Here is a 17,277-nt window from a genome sequence, read left to right on the forward strand (position 1 = left end):
TCGGATTGATTTTGGATCTACGGACTAACTATGTAACCTATGAACGTTCTACTTAAGTATCATAAGATAACAGATACAATCAGGGAACCACATTTTTATTTTTATTTAATTATATGAGTTTTTTAAGATGTTCTATATGAAATGATGTGATGTTCTGAGTGGTTAATTTGATGAATTATTGGGCATAATATACTTTTGGTGCATTTAAGTCCAATCGGACTATTTTATATAATTTTTATAATTTTTTTTACTTCATAATTAAAAGATTTTTTTATGCAACTTCAAATATTGAGAGTGCTTTATTAGCGCTAATTAACCAGCCACTATTTGTACCTACATAGCTCTTCGGTGAAGCTCTATATAGCAAAACACCTTAATTCCAGTTGTTTAATAGGTGGGCCAACATATATACTATTTTATTCTCAAAAGTAGTACTCTGTTGTTTTTTTTTTTATTTGACGTATCTTACTAACTCACCACCAGTATTCTATTACCCTAAGGCTGGGTTCACACGGGCGAGATTTCCGTGCGGGTGCAATGCGTGAGGTGAACGCATTGCACCCGCACTGAATCCGGACCCATTCATTTCTATGGGGCTGTGCACATGAGCGGTGATTTTCACGCATCACTTGTGCGTTGCGTGAAAATCGCAGCATGCTCTATATTGTGTATTTTTAAACGCAGGCCCCATAGAAGTAAATGGGGCTGTGTGAAAATCGCAAGCATCGTGCGGATGCGGTGCGATTTTTACACATGGTTGCTAAGATGAAAGTCTATTTACTGTATTATTTTCCCTTATAACATGGTTATAAGGGAAAATAATAGCATTCTTTAATACAGAATGCTTAGTAGAAGGTCAATTGAAGGTTAAAAAATAAATAAAAATTAACTCACCTCCTCCAATTGATTGCGTAGCTGCCGGTCTCCTGTTCTTTCCTCAGGACCTGTCAAAGGATCTGTGGTGACGTCACTGAGCTCATCACATGGTCTAATCACATGGTCCATCACCACGGTGATGGACCATGTGATTGGACCATGTGATGTGATGTCACCACAGTTCCTTTAGCCGGCAGCTCATGATTAAAGAAGTAAGAAGAGATCGGCAACTACGCGATCAATTGGAGGAGGGGAGTTAATTTTTATTTTTACATCTACACAACCTTGAACCCAAACCTGAAATTCAGTGAAGAAGTTCGGGTCTGGGTACTACATTCAGTTTTTTATCACGCGCATGCAAAACGCATTGCACCCGCACAATAAAAACTGAACAACGGAACGCAATCGCAGTCAAAACTTACTGAAATTGCATGCCTACTCGCGCGGGTTTGCCGCAATACACCCGGGACGCATCCTGAGCCAAAACGTGACGCCCGTGTGAACCCAGCCTAACTCAGTTGCATCCATACATTTTGAACCTTTTCATTATGGGAGCCTGGTACTGTGACCTCAAGTCTGACCAGCAGCCCAGAGCTCTTCTAAAGGTGAAAACAGGATCTCCGTCTTTCCCTGGACTACATGATGATATCATCACCAATCAAATCCCTCACTGCAGCTCTCAGACCTCTCCCTCTCTGCCCTCCATGTTCCTATATATATTTCTGTGTTATGCTAAAGATATAATGTCTCCCCTATATAATGGAACAGTAGTGGAGATATACAGGGAGTGCAGAATTATTAGGCAAGTTGTATTTTTGAGGATTAATTTTATTATTGAACAACAACCATGTTCTCAATGAACCCAAAAAAACTCATTAATATCAAAGCTGAATATTTTTGGAAGTAGTTTTTAGTTTGTTTTTAGTTTTAGCTATTTTAGGGGGATATCTGTGTGTGCAGGTGACTATTACTGTACATAATTATTAGGCAACTTAACAAAAAACAAATATATACCCATTTCAATTATTTATTTTTACCAGTGAAACCAATATAACATCTCAACATTCACAAATATACATTTCTGACATTCAAAAACAAAACAAAAACAAATCAGTGACCAATATAGCCACCTTTCTTTGCAAGGGCACTCAAAAGCCTGCCATCCATGGATTCTGTCAGTGTTTTGATCTGTTCACCATCAACATTGCGTGCAGCAGCAACCACAGCCTCCCAGACACTGTTCAGAGAGGTGTACTGTTTTCCCTCCTTGTAAATCTCACATTTGATGATGGACCACAGGTCCTCAATGGGGTTCAGATCAGGTGAACAAGGAGGCCATGTCATTAGATTTTCTTATTTTATAACCTTTCTTGCCAGCCACGTTGTGGAGTACTTGGACGCGTGTTATGGAGCATTGTCCTGCATGAAAATCATGTTTTTCTTACCTTGCAGACTTCTTCCTGTACCACTGCTTGAAGAAGGTGTCTTCCAGAAACTGGCAGTAGGACTGGGAGTTGAGCTTGACTCCATCCTCAACCCAAAAAGGCCCCACAAGCTCATCTTTGATGATACCAGCCCAAACCAGTACTCCACCTCCACCTTGCTGGCGTCTGAGTCGGACTGGAGCTCTCTGCCCTTTACCAATCCAGCCATCTGGCCCATCAAGACTCACTCTCGTTTCATCAGTCCATAAAACCTTAGAAAAATCAGTCTTGAGATATTTCTTGGCCCAGTCTTGACGTTTCAGCTTGTGTGTCTTGTTCAGTGGTGGTCGTCTTCCAGCCTTTCTTACCTTGGCCATGTCTCTGAGTATTGCACACCTTGTGCTTTTGGGCACTCCAGTGATGTTGCAGCTCTGAAATATGGCCAAACTGGTGGCAAGTGGCATCTTGGCAGCTGCACGCTTGACTTTTCTCAGTTCATGGGCAGTTATTTTGCGCCTTGGTTTTTCCACACGCTTCTTGCGACCCTGTTGACTATTTTGAATGAAACACTTGATTGTTCGATGATCACGCTTCAGAAGCTTTGCAATTTTAAGAGTGCTGCATCCCTCTGCAAGATATCTCACTATTTTTGACTTTTCTGAGCCTGTCAAGTCCTTCTTTTGACCCATTTTGCCAAAGGAAAGGAAGTTGCCTAATAATTATGCACACCTGATATAGGGTGTTGATGTCATTAGACCACACCCCTTCTCATTACAGAGATGCACATCACCTAATATGCTTAATTGGTAGTAGGCTTTCAAGCCTATACAGCTTGGAGTAAGACAACATGCATAAAGAGGATGATGTGGTCAAAATACTCATTTGCCTAATAATTCTGCATGTAGTGTATAGTAGGTGAGTGAAGCTGCAGTTATATAAACCTCCGGATTCACACTGCCTGTACTATCTGTGTGTGCTGACTCTCCAGTGTAGTTCTATTAGATGTAGCTTCACAGTGGTCTCCCTGCATGTAAGAGATGACAGGGGAGAGGGAGATGACATTACAAAGAGGGGAGACAGGCTCAAGCTGTATCACATCACAAAACATTGAGACCCTGCAGTGTGAAGGGCCAAAGCTCCATGTCACTTTTCTGTCATGGCTACCATTACACAAAGCAGTGCAGTGTAGTGATACTACCCCCCCCCCCCCCCCTTTCTCTGCAAATACAGGCATGATGGGAAATGTAGAATTCACTAGGAAAACCATATCTGAGGGAAAGAAGAAATTAAGATGACAGACAACCCACAAATGGCACATTAAATAAGTATTTACAAGGCAGACACAAGAGCCTCTATCTTATTCTTTAATAATGCCCTATCCTGCAATATATAGGCAAAAAAAAAAAAAAAGAATCCTGGTGTGCTTCTTTAATAAACTTCCCGCATTGTAGTATCTGCAGCTTTAAAATTCATCCTTGTGAACATAAAAAAGGGGAAGGATTAAGACACCATTGAACCGATTGAAGCCATATAAAAAGGGTTTTAATTGCCACATGTACCTGACTGCAATCTCCCAGGGTTACGTCCTATACACTTGTATAGGAATAGAGTGGCACTTCCACATCACCTTCCTAATCCTGTGCATCCCACTAGGTTGAGTCCAGATCAAAGACTGATGTGTGTATGGACCTTATATGTATTGAACGGCGGCAGCTCCTAAACCCATGGTTGCTGAGTTGTTTTGCCTTATTAAATAAGCCTTTGTATATCTCACGTTCCTGTTTATAAAGTAAATTATTGGCAGTTCTGTCATAAAAGGCAGAGTAAAGGACTTGCCATGTTTTAATCGCTCTCGAGGATAGACTTTGTAATTACGATGCATTCAGAATGTTGTCAGGCTGCCGATTAGGAAAGGGGCAGCTGCTGTGAATGGTGACCAGTATAGGGACTGACAGAAAGGTGCCATGCCATAAGGAGCCCCCGTGCTGGAGCCGTGTGCACTCTGTGTGCCACTGTATGGTAGTTTCCCTCAGGGTATGTTCACAGTAAGAAATCTAGCAGAGGAACAGCCTTCTGGAGTTCACTGTATCCGGCATAGCCAAATAATGCTTTGAACTGCCGTATCCCCATTAACAATATGGGATCGGGGTTTTGTTTCATTCTCATATATTGTGTATGCTCCATACTACTTTTAGTACACTGTAACTAATGAGAGCAAACGTGGTCACGTTGTGACCCGCAAGGTGCCATGACCCGATCCTGCTGGATTTCTGCGTGACCACAATCACTATCATTAGGTGTGACTGGCTTAGGCAGGGAGCTGAATCTTCTTGAACAGACCAGTCCTGTATGGCAATTCTTCATGGGAAACGAATATGCAAAGAGGTGTCACCCAAGGACCAGAACCACCTATTGGAAGTGTCCTCTATGAGTCAAAATCCGATCTTCCAGCAAGCCTTGTGATTTGACAAGGGAATATAGCCAGGCCAGATATCCTTGCCCCTCATCAGTATGGAGCAGGATTCCGGCCGCACAACAATTTGCGGTCTTAATGCCACACATCCACAAGTCATGTATGAGGCCTACATTCAACCATAAGCCAGTAAACAAGCAGTCAGTGTGATATTTCTTGCACCTGTAATTTTAGAAAGATTGGAATTGGTCTCCGTCATATTCACATTCATCAGTCGTAGCTCCTAACAAATAGCTTTCCCGTCAGTGTGATTGATTGAGCAATTTCCCTCATTGTTCTACCCGTATAATGGTCAGATCTTTCTTTCTTAATGACGTCAATACAAAAGCGTGTCTAGGATTACAGTAGGTGCTTTAGTTGACTAAACATAATGGGATGTTATTCCTCCTAGAAATATATTAATAAAATGACAACTGGGTGTTATCATTCCCCCTTCTCAAAGGTATGTGTCCATTCACAGTCAGATACTGTCACCACTGATTGGACATTACCAGATTGTGTAGGGACCCCCCCCCCAACTAGTAAATTATTCATAAACTTCCATTAGAAATTACAGATTAGTATTACAGATTTATAGGAAAAGATTCTCTTAAATTGTTATTACTTAGGTACTTAGGTGATGCCAGCAGTTGCTACAACAGACATGTCAGGAGAGGTGACAGGTCCTCTTTGAGGCTATGGCCTTCATCAGAAGTAAAGGCATATGATTGTAAGAGCATATGATTGTGGCAATAAACACAACCACAAATGCTGAGAACATACAATAAATTTACATACACCCAACCCGAAGGCTGAGACCCTTGTGCTGCACAGCACGGCAGAGGGAAGGATGCACGAGGAAAGAGCAGTAATTTACCTACTGGCGGGCACAACTGAACTACCAGACCTTACCTGTCCTGTAGCAAGTGCTTGAAAATTTCTTCTGAGCAAAATGCCAGCCTGGCTTGAGTTTGTGGAGATTTATCAGCTCTCTAATGTGAAATGTCACTTTATGTTATGGAGTCCTTGCAATGAACAGCAGTAACACTTATGGCCTGACACAAACAGAGACCCTAACTAACTAACTAACTGCAGGCCTGGTCTCAGTCTCTATGTGCCAACACTGTAATGAGGTGCGTGCACGATCTTACTGACCCGGGTCTGCTCTGCATCCGCTGGTGACTCTGAACAGAGCAAATGCCTCACCAACAAGCATGCGGTACCGCAGTGTATGTAGCTTAGCTCCTCAGCTCTCATCAGCGTTCCTGGAAGCAATCCTCATTCCTCTGGAGAGGATCAGGGTATTGACCATGATCAGCTTCACTTAGCTGCAGCTCTGGTCACTCTCAAACCTGGATGCCGTCTGATTCACTGCCACTGCTCACACAGTTCCTCAGTGTCTCTCACAGCCTCACTATAAGATTGCTGCTGACTTCCTCTCCAGACTTGTAACTCCACCCCCCCCCCCCCAAGAGTTCCCAACATCACATGAAATGCAGACTGTTGCTGTGCTTAGGAAACAGCGGCATCTTGTGGCCAAACAGCAGAATGTCAGTCCAGATCATTTAACTTCATTTAAACAAACACAATGTTCAGACAATGAGAGCTGTTTCCCTATCTCACACACTTGTGTCTCCACCAGACCCTCTTTTCTCTTCATCCTTGAGCTACCAAGTTCCAGTCTCTTTCATTTCTTAAATGTTAAATCCTTTGTGCAATTTAGTGTGCAGCTCTTATGGAGTAAAGCTAATTTCATGAGCTCTCAATCATCTAATATTTCCCGAGGAAGCTATTTGCCAGCAGTTGGTTTCTTAGATGCAGAAGTGACTCCATGGATGTTCGTTGCGTTCCTTTGCAGACCTCAGGAGCAGACAGCTCCCTAAACGTTGTTCTGGAGACTTTAGTGAAGACTATCTATTATGCTGAGCATATAGAAAGGGGACAGTCAACCTAACCACCTCTGATGAGTCTATATTCACATATGCGTTTACAATTCTCCAGATCCGGCCTTGCAGGATTATGCCATGACTCCATTCTGCCGCTTTCCTGCATAAATGCATGTGCAACTTTTTGTCTGGCCGAAAGTTGGCTTTACACTGGAAAGCGGATGGATTCCATTATAGTCAATAGAGATCCAGCGGTGCACGGCATTATCCAGCTAGACTGAATCCAGTGAACTGTAAGCGCATATATGAACGTACCCTAATTTATCTTTGTGGTCCTCACCTTCTTCAGGTTTCAGCTTTTACTTTTGCCTCTTCATCTTTGCTCACCTTGTGTTTGTCTCTGCAGGTAATGACCTCTTTCTAGTTGCTGTTCATGAACTCGGTCATGCCTTGGGTTTGGAGCACTCCAACGATCCCAGCGCCATAATGGCACCTTTCTACCAATATATGGAAACACATAACTTCAAGCTTCCCCAAGATGATTTACTGGGAATTCAAAAAATTTATGGTGAGTATATGCTCCTTAAGGAGTCAAATGGACCAGTAACATTTGGGCTAATATAGTCATGTACAGTTCTATTAGGTTGATATATAGGTGACACCAGTATTCTTCTGTGGACTGATGTAGAGTGTATATCCAGTTATCTTTAGCTGTTCTTATAGGTATAGTACTTGTGTATAGACATCTGGGAGTGAACGGTGCTATAGGTCCGACCAAAGTAGGGTAGTACCTTCATTCAGTATATACGCAAAACTTAGTACAAGTTTGGTGATTGCCAATGCTGCATGTTTGGGTGAAGTTTGTAAAGGTCTCATGAAGTACTGTTTGAAAGGGGTTGTCTGGTTTCGAAAACCTATTTTTTTACACCCTTTTAAGGAATTTGTAAAGGAGGTCCCGTGTTGAGGACCCTTTGCTCTTGACCAGAGTGAAGAACAATTACAAACAGCATCTCTTACTCTGCACGTCCTTTCCTACCCTGCATTACACAGACTACCTATTGATATGCATGGGCTATATATAATACTTTATTGCCCCTGTGGGGGCGCTGCAGAGAAATGGAACGCTGACTGCCAAGTTTCCCTGCAGATAGCAGCTGGGCATGAAGACATTTTGTGACCAGTTAATTGTCAAGGAACATTTCTGACTAGTAGGAGAACTCCTTTAAGGGGGATTCCACTTTTTGAATTGTACTGGTGAGGGTCAATAAGCTGGGATACCTATCAAGAAGGCATATTGGAATTCAGTAATGTTGGAACCCCCTGTAACATAATGTGAATTTAGAACATTTAAGAATGAATAAACTATATTTACTAAGTGTGACTAAATATACAATAACACAGATAAATCACATACTGAATAATAAAAAGTAAATACTTCACTAGCCTAAATATAGAACATGCAATATGGGTTAAGACTTTGTCGGTCATGCTATAACACATGGCTGTCTACCACGTTATAATACATGACCGACACCCCAGGGTGTACAGAAGATAGGGAAAATCAATACTTACATCCTACCTAGGATGAAGGCTTCAGTGGAGTCTCCTGAATGAATTTGTGTCACAGAGTTTAAACCTTTTAGCCCCTCCTCCAGTGTACAGCATGCATGTCTCTGAGATCACTCAGGAATGTGGTCTTATCAGCACAATCGGGGATGGATACTAGATTACAGGGCACATCATTAAACCGAATGGTAATAATAAATGGGAACAGAATTAAAGGGACAGAACCAATCAGTACTTAAAAATTACCCTTACAGTAAACCCCTATTATAAAAGTGTATTAGTTTTAATGACATTGAAAGGTATATCTGTTTATAGCTGTCACAAGTAGGGGTGAGTCTGAAGGGGTCGGACTCTTTTTTTCTGAAACACCTATATTTTTGTCCATAGACCGTACACAGTATTCACTTGAATGGAATAAGTCTGGGCTGCATTATCAGGCATGGCCTGTGTGCAAGGGTGGTGCTCTTTCTGGGAAAAAAATATTTTTCAAATGTTAAAAATTCCTTTACTTTTTAGTATTACCATACCCGAGGGATAGCACTAAGGTATCATGCGGTACTGTTTTATATTTGTGTGTCGGTATTAATTGGGTAAATGTGCATTTTAAACATAAGAGACATGCAATGCTTTTCACAAGCATCGGAATAAGTGACCCAGATGGTAATTTACTGACAGTTTGTATACCGCCTAATGTACAGCACTACATAGCAATTAAACTTCTGCAAACCTGTACGGAACAAACCAGCAAGCGCTACCCATTGGTTGCCATTAAATTATAACCTCCATGTTAGAGTCATGAATTAGTTATTTACTGCGCCCTAGTCGGCGTGCTTTATTTATAAGATTTTTCTTAAATACAGGGGCATAAAATTAATCATGGGGCTTTATAGCTAAACTTGTCTTGAGGCCCCATTCTACCATGACCAGTAGCAAGTTCTCAAAAGTTTCTGATTAATTTGGTCTTGTTAATGCTCATGGGCAATGCACACAGTGATGTCACAATATAGGAATAATGAACACAGTGATGTAAAAACTGTGGGATAATTTGTCCTGTGATGTTGCAGTACAAGGATAACGGACACAGTGATGTTACATTACAGGAAAATTTATGTCTCAGGACCGGTATAAAGCTCACACTGGTGTTGTAGTTCAGGTATAATGCACACAGTGATGTACTGTGCACACTGTGATGTCACACTGCAAGGATGATCTACTCAGTGATGTTACAGCACAGGAAGTACAGATATAATGCACTAATGGTGACCCAGTTCAGAAATAAAGGCCCTATTACACCAGTAGATGATCGCTAAGGAGCATTTGTAGTAACGTTCGTTAGCGATCATCTGGCAGTGTAATACTGCCACGATTAGCCGATGAATGAGTAAACACTCGTTCATCGGGTAATCGTGATTTTTTTAACATGTTTAAAAATCATGTTTGCCGGCAGCAGATCGCACCGTGTAGTAGGCGCCCTGCTGCCGGCAAACGATAAGTATAGAGCCGAATAATGGCATTAACAATCGTTCGTCCCTATATTGAGGAGGAGATTGCTGCATGTAATAGCAGTGGTCTACTGCTTCTGCGAGCAGGTGATTGACAGTGAATATACTTACCCCGCTCCCGGGTGACGCTAGGGAGGCTCGGCCCCGTCCTTGCCTGCCATTGGCTGCTCCCCCTCTGACACCGGATAGTTTCATCGACGCACAGGGAGAAGCGAAAGTGGTGGTGCGGGGACCAGGAGTGGTGCGGGGAGCGGGGTAAGTATATTCACTGTGAGGGGCCTGGCATATGGGGGACATTTCTTTTTGTATTGGATAACCCCTTTAAAGCCCTATTACACTGACAGATTAGCCAGGTGATTGTCAGCAGGGAAGCATTCTCTCCCGTCAATCGCCTGCCTCGCTGGAGGAGGAGACCGCTGCTATTACACGAAGCCACATTTTCATTCAGAAATGTCAGAAACCTAGTTGACACCAGCTGAGGGCGCTGTAATGGTAGCTATTAGGGATGAGCGAATCGACTTCGGATGAAGCATCCGAAGTCGATTTGCATAAAACTTTGATTTAATACTGTACGGAGCGAGCGCTCCATACAGCATTAGAATGTATTGGCTCCCATGATCCGAAATGGTACCTTGGAACCGAACCCGAGTTCGAGAAATGTTTTTTTACAGTATAAATCAATTTCTGAAGTTATTATGCGAAGTCTCGGGAAATTGCGGTCCGCAGCACAGGCAAGGACACCACACGATCACGTGCATGAGGCCCTAGGTAAATAGTGTCTTGATCTGCTGATTCATCCAGTCATTGCCTTGCGTTGTAAATTCGCTTTCGCCTTTCATCGCGGTGACGATGGTCAGTCTGTTATATGTGATGTCTGCCCTCTACTCAAGCATTTGCTTTTTACTTTAAACTGGCATTGTCTTTAATTTGGATGCAGCATTAAATTCTAAGGATTATCTAAATGCAGGCGCCCCGGATGACATTTTCTAAAGGGTTTCAGATTATTGGAGCTGCCATGATGCTTGTTAAATGTGAGATCCTCACACGTCAATGACTGCCGTCTGGAGTGCGCAATGTAAATGAGGGTGCTAGTGTCTGGAGCGCGTATCACTCTAAAACTCTGTTAAAGGAGAACTCCACTTTCAAATCACAATTTACAACATCACATAATTATCTGTGCTAAATGTAGGCTAACTTTGTGAATATCTCACTTTAGTTATTATCTGAGTGACTTAGGGTCACGTGAGTTTTTCTTCTCTGTTCACAACTAAAGTTTAAAGTAGTTTTCCGAGTGTTCCTATCCTCAGGATAGGTCATAAGTATCTGTTCTGTGGGGGTCCGAGTCCCGTCACCTCCCCCAATAAGCTGTTTGAAAAGGCTGCAGCACTCACTCAATAGTGGCCCTATTACCAGCTGTTGATTTTTGTCCAGTTACGTGCGACCCCTAGTGGCAAGTAATGGGAGTGCTGATAAGATCTGCACAAATAAGACCAAGCCTATAATTGCGACTTTTGAAAGCCAGAATTCAATGCAGAGCAGGGCTTGATAAATCTCCCAGTTGTATACGGCCAGAGCTTGTTGCAACGTGTAATCTGGTCTCAAGTATAGCAGGGGCGGATGCTGATAGCAAAGGGCTCTGTAGAAAAAAAAGGTCTGGGGCCCTATGCCTCCAATGACAACACGGCTAGTCACAGATCCGTCTAAACGTACACACATATGCTGCAGACAAGCCACACGCAGCGGAACATACCGCACTGAAGCTGCTCACACCTCGGACACATGCGCACACTGCGCACACACCACTTACACATAGGCCCCCTACTCTCTGTGCCCCTGAACCAGCGGCACGTGTGTGTGTCCACCCCTGCCGTTTAGTAAGCATTTCTCACAGAAAAAGACATATATACTGGTGGATTCAAGGAACAGAACACATGGCCTAGCAGAGCCGGACATTACTGATAGATAGTACAGCGTATGAAGGTTAGATTTTGTATGCACAATAAGGGTACGACCACAGGACGCCTTCAATACCGTGCGACCATTACTAATACAGACCCACCGAACAGTGCAGTCTTCATTAGTTTTATTAGAGCCCACTGCAGACCATGCGACTGCGCTGTAGTCGATGCAGCGCGGCCACTATTCAAGCACTAAATGACCACGCCGCATGCTAGGCTGTAATTAAACCAATGAAGACCACACTGTTCATTGGGTCAATATTGTTAATGGCCACATCATATCAATACAGATCCACTGACCAGTGCAGTCTTCCTTAGTTTAAAGTGCAAACGCCACGCCGTGTGGTTCTACCCTGACTGGCAAAGACAGGAGTGTTTGATTTAGGTCTTATTCACACTGGCTGTCACTGGATATGACCGATCCTTTATGATCAGTCATGATCCATTTGATGGATCCTTAAAGCGATCCTTCAGGCTCAAGTAAGTGGGGCCAGCAATCCCATATTGCGGCACGTTATATCACCCCAGCAGAGATAAGTACCACAGTGTATCACAAAAAACTGCCCCAGCACCACAAATACCTCCCCCAAAACTGCCCCTCTGTAGTGGTCATCACCAGCTGCCATGTTCTGTCCTTCAACACCCTTTGCCCCTAGGATGGCAATACAGTTGAATTCAGGAATCTGTAGACGAGCGTCAGATCATGACTTACCTGTCTGATGGCCATGAGGAGTGCTCAGGAGGCCGTCTGAGCATACGCCCACCGGCCCTGGTAATCTTATTTTTGCTGACTGGTGGTTAAGTAACCTGTACTTTATCATCATTCTGCCCTCGCTGTAATAGATGTCAGCTCTTCTGCCCGGACTCCCTGGTGAGTCTGTGATAGACTTGTGTTTATACACAGCAGCCAATCTGAGGAGGCAGGGGGAGGGAGGGAGAGCAGCCTGAACCAATCATGAGACGGGAGGCGTGGCTCAGACTCCCTTTAGGCAGTGTAGATAAACGGTTCTCGCCGATCACAGCTCTGCTCTAATGGAGTTCAGCCAAAAGCATCAGTAAAAATAAATGGCAGGTAAGTATCCCCTATAGGTATTGACTTGTACTGCATTCATAGCTTACAATAATGTTCTGATCCATTTTTCTTATATGAATTATAATAATGGTCCTCACTATCAGATTGGGATTCAGCAAAGTGCGAAACCACTTTAGGGAAAATATGAGAAAACTGCATAAATAGTAATTTTGGAATATAATGTTATTTTCGGAGATCATCCTTTTGCCCTTAGGACAGTTCCTCAAATAAGCTAGGGGGCGCCGGTCTGGAGTTTCATAGGTCTAGGGGTCTCCCTGGAATACCAGTCTAAAGATTAGACTATAGGGCCTTCTGTTATAGCTGTATGTCGGGAGGATTTCCTGACATATACCTCCAAAAGAAGGCTCTTCTATATGTCGCTATACTGTAGGCATATAATGTGTACTGTGCGGTATATTTTTTTTGTAGGCTGTTTTTACATAGACTAGCCTAGTCCACTGCGGTATTCTTTGCAGCAAAAATAGGCATACCAGCCTAAGGGACGCTGATGCGGTAAATGGAGTGTGATGCGATGTACGTGGGCAGCACAATCTCCGGGTCCCAGCTACGCTTAGGCGTAGTTATTTTCTATGGCTCACAATCTGGATTTGGCCGCTCAGGTACACAGCCTCCTGATCACATAACAGATTTAGGCGATTGCATTAGTGGCCCACGCAGCCCCGTGCTTCTTATGTAAACCAACGTGCCTGCCAACACAGACAACCCAACCTGCCCGCCTGACTCACGACACAGATTGTCCTAGCTGGATCTGTTTATGTGAGGAACAGATGTAGAAGACATGACGGATCAGATACAGAGACAAGAAACATGCACAGCTCCTGGCTGGAAGAATCTTCTCACACGTCCGCCATTCTTACCTACTGTTCGCAAGACGTCAGAATCAACGTGCTGCAACTAAATCCGCGGTAGGCTAGAGAATCTAGGGAGCAACTTACTTCTATGCTGACGTCACTATTGCACTACATGTGCCAGCATTCCTTCCTAGGCATTCTGACAATTCGAGTTTTCTTCGAGGATGATAGACATGCTGAGAGAGGAGTACAGACACAGGAGGGTCAGCTTGTCCGTGACTGGCAGACAGGGGCTGACCGCCAGTCATTGTCGTTATGTCTGCAACTTCCTATTGCCCATAAAATGGCAGGTGCAGAAAATTACTGTAAATGAGGATGTAAAAAATATATATTTCTACCGTGTGGGCCAGTAAATAGAAGATAATAAAAGGGAATGAGATTCCTCAGTGGTTGGTACCTTTAAAGGGTGAGAAGATGATGATACAGTTGCAAGCTTTCGGGGCTACGAAGACGAGACGCCTGAGGAAGGGGCCCAAGTAGCCTCAAAAGCTTGACATTTTGTCATCATCTTTTCAGTTACTCATTAAAATGTATCAACCACTGAGGAATCTCATTCCCTTTTTTATTCTGTACATGAAGATTAAAGGGGTTATCCAATCCCTATAATGACCTAACGATTGCCCGTGCTCCTCTTCTAGAGCATATTTACCTGCTCCCCAGCTCCCGTGTTCCTGCAGATCCCTGCATGGCCGCTGCTGCATCCCCCCACCACGGGGATCCGACGACACGGTGGCAGCCAATAGCAGGCCGCGATGGTGACCAGCCTCCCTAGCATCATCCGGCATGCTAGGGAGGCTGGTCACCGTTGTGGCCTGCTATTGGCTTCTGTCCCCGTCACTGGGTTGTTTTGATCCGCGTGATGAGGAGATGCAGCAGTGGCCGTGCAGGGATCCGGAGGGACGCGGGTAAGTAACATCTATAGGAGGGGCCCGGCCACTGTGGGGGGTATTTGTACTATTGGATGACCCCTTTAAGGACCACCATCAAGTTTGCATGCTTAGCTAGACGCACACTTAAAAGAGTTTTACACACTGAAATATTGATGACCTACCTTTAGCAAAGGTCATGAGTATCAGATTGATGAGGGTCTGACTCCCGACACCCCCACTGATCAAATGTTTAAATAGGCTACTGTTCTTAGAACAACACATCTCCATACACTGGGTTGTAGCTGTAAATGGTACTGCAGTGCTGATACTATGTATGGATCAGTGGGGGTCCGATGGCTGGAGCCGAGAATAGGGATGTCTAGTTCCTGTGCATGGTAAAAAAGTGGCCATACATATTACATGCGCAGTAACTCTCCAGTAAAGCGGGTGAATTACCAGTCCGTTCATTTAGCAGAGAAGGGTATTTGCATAGAGTGCACTATAGGGTCAGTAAATGTTCACCTGTCATCTGTGTATATCTTTTTCTGCTTTAAGGTCCCCCCGCAGAAACACTGGAGCCTACAAGACCTCTGCCTACACTTCCACCACGCAGGATACAGTCCACATCTGAAAGAAAGCACGAAAGACAGCCGCGGCCTCGTCCTCCATCTGGAGAAAAGCCTTCCCATCCGGGCAACAGGCCGAATATATGTGATGGAAACTTCAACACTGTCGCCCTTTTTCGAGGAGAAATGTTTGTGTTTAAGGTATTTAAAGGATATAAAACACCAATGTATGAACTGCGTATTGTTGTCAGTTCTATCACATTTCATATATCGTAACTGATACGGTTCACATTTTATTAATTGCAAGGCCATGCCTAGCCACATGGTTTGCTGTAAGGAAAACTATTCTCATAAATTGCATAGTAGTTTAAAGTGCCACCTGGTGGTGAAATGCCCCAAGGTCCACTACACTGTAAAAATAGCTCCACCAAATGATGGCTTCATGGATATATATGTATATATATATATGTATGTATATGATGGGCCCTAATAATAAATTACCTTTGGTTAGTTTTGTTTTATTCTTTGTGAAAAGCTGGGATCATTAAGGGCATGTGAAAAGATTTCCTTTCATGAACTGCCGCTCTTATATTAGGTCCTTCCCTTGCACAAGAAGCTTTCAGGATGAAAAATTGCAAGACGAGAGAAAAAGAATTAAAGGGGTTGTAGGGGGAACTTTTTTTTGTAAAAAGGGCCAGAATGCGCTAACAAAAATTATCATAGCTCGCCAGTCCCCCTCTGTTACCGGGCCCCATCAGTGGCTGAGACGGGTCACCGCCGTGGCCAGTGATTGAGCGGGCATTTTCTTGCCATTTCCTGTGTGTCAAGTAGTGGAGAGCAGCGGAGATCGGGGCCTCCCTGCAACAGCAGTGCTAGAGGAATCAGTGAGGTGAGTAATGAATTTTTTTTACGCATCTTGGTCCTTTTTACAAATTGTTATTTTACCCCAGAAACCTCTGTCTGTGAAAGGCATGGGGATGTTATAGGGGCACATTTTTCATATAATTTAATCTAAACCACTGACGCGTCTCTTGTGTCTGTGAAAGAGGGCATAGGACCAATTTATCAGTTTTTTCCACCACTCCTGCTGATTTTACTTGGGTGAGTTAGGCTACTTTCACACCTGCGTTAGGTGCGGATCCATCTGGTATCTACACAGACGGATCCGCACCTATAATGCAAACGCTTGTATCCGTTCAGAACGGATCGGTTTGCATTGTTCATGATAATGCAAACGGATCAGTTTTGACTTACACTGAAAGTCAATGGGAGGCGGATCCGTTTTCAATTGCACCATATTGTTTCAGTGAAAACGGATCCGTCGCCATTGACTTACATTGTAGGTCAGGACGGATCTGTTTAGCTCCGCATCGCCAGGCGGACATCAAAACGCTGCAAGCCCCGTTTTAGTGTCCACCTCCAGAGCGGAATAGAGGCTGAACGGAGGCAAACTGATGCATTATGAACGGATCCTTATCCATTCAGAATGCATTGGGGCTAAACTGATCCGTTTTGGACCGCCTGTGAGAGCCCTGAAATGGATCTCACAAGCGGACCCAGAAACGCCAGTGTGAAAGTAGCCTTACAGTATAACCAGGCAGTGCTCCTTGTCTTCTATGGTGCGGCTAATAGTGACAGGCTTTGGTAATGGTAAGGTGGCTACGCAGGTCCTCTACTGAAAATGTATTCATCGCAGTCACACACATATACATAAAATGCACCGCTACATGTGTATATTAACGAGAGTCACTTCAGGGTTTTGCGGTATGTTTTGTAATCATATAGCATATTTTTCTTTGGTACCTTAAGGCTATTCTTCCACTTGCTAATTAAAACAATAAGGCGGTGTCTGTCCATGTTTGTGCCAGTAACATCCCACTCTCCAGTCACCGTGGGACTGGCTCCAGATACCTTACTCATTTATTTATACAGTATCCATCAGATTTCCCGAAATAAAGTGACATCATTACGTAGGACCATATACACGTGCGGAGCCTGGTACTGTCAACTACAGCTGAATTATTATGCTTTTATGTTGTTTTTAGATTATTAGTATTAATGTGGGTTTTCACACACACCCTCAAACTGTTAGAAATACAGATAATCCTTTTGTTTGCCTATTGTAAAATTCCACTCAGTTGCGCTAGGCTCCACTAAAAACAACTAAGTGTCGCTATGAACAATGGTATCCATAGTTGACCAGTGGCATTTCTCATTGTGAAGAGCCGCAGAAC

The 17,277-nt window shown here is 43.6% G+C and overlaps 1 protein-coding gene across 1 annotated transcript in view; it reads left to right on the top strand.

The window, feature by feature from the left end:
* MMP24 (matrix metallopeptidase 24) overlaps window positions 1–17,277 on the top strand; it is a 133,446-nt gene that overhangs the window by 106,219 nt on the left and 9,950 nt on the right. The window contains exons 5-6 of the mRNA XM_044297539.1: window positions 7,045–7,206; window positions 15,033–15,244. Of these exons, the coding sequence (XP_044153474.1) occupies window positions 7,045–7,206; window positions 15,033–15,244 (374 nt within the window). The remainder of the gene's footprint in view (window positions 1–7,044; window positions 7,207–15,032; window positions 15,245–17,277) is intronic.

This window comes from Bufo gargarizans, chromosome 6 (assembly GCF_014858855.1).
Source record: "Bufo gargarizans isolate SCDJY-AF-19 chromosome 6, ASM1485885v1, whole genome shotgun sequence".
Lineage (NCBI taxonomy): Eukaryota > Metazoa > Chordata > Amphibia > Anura > Bufonidae > Bufo > Bufo gargarizans.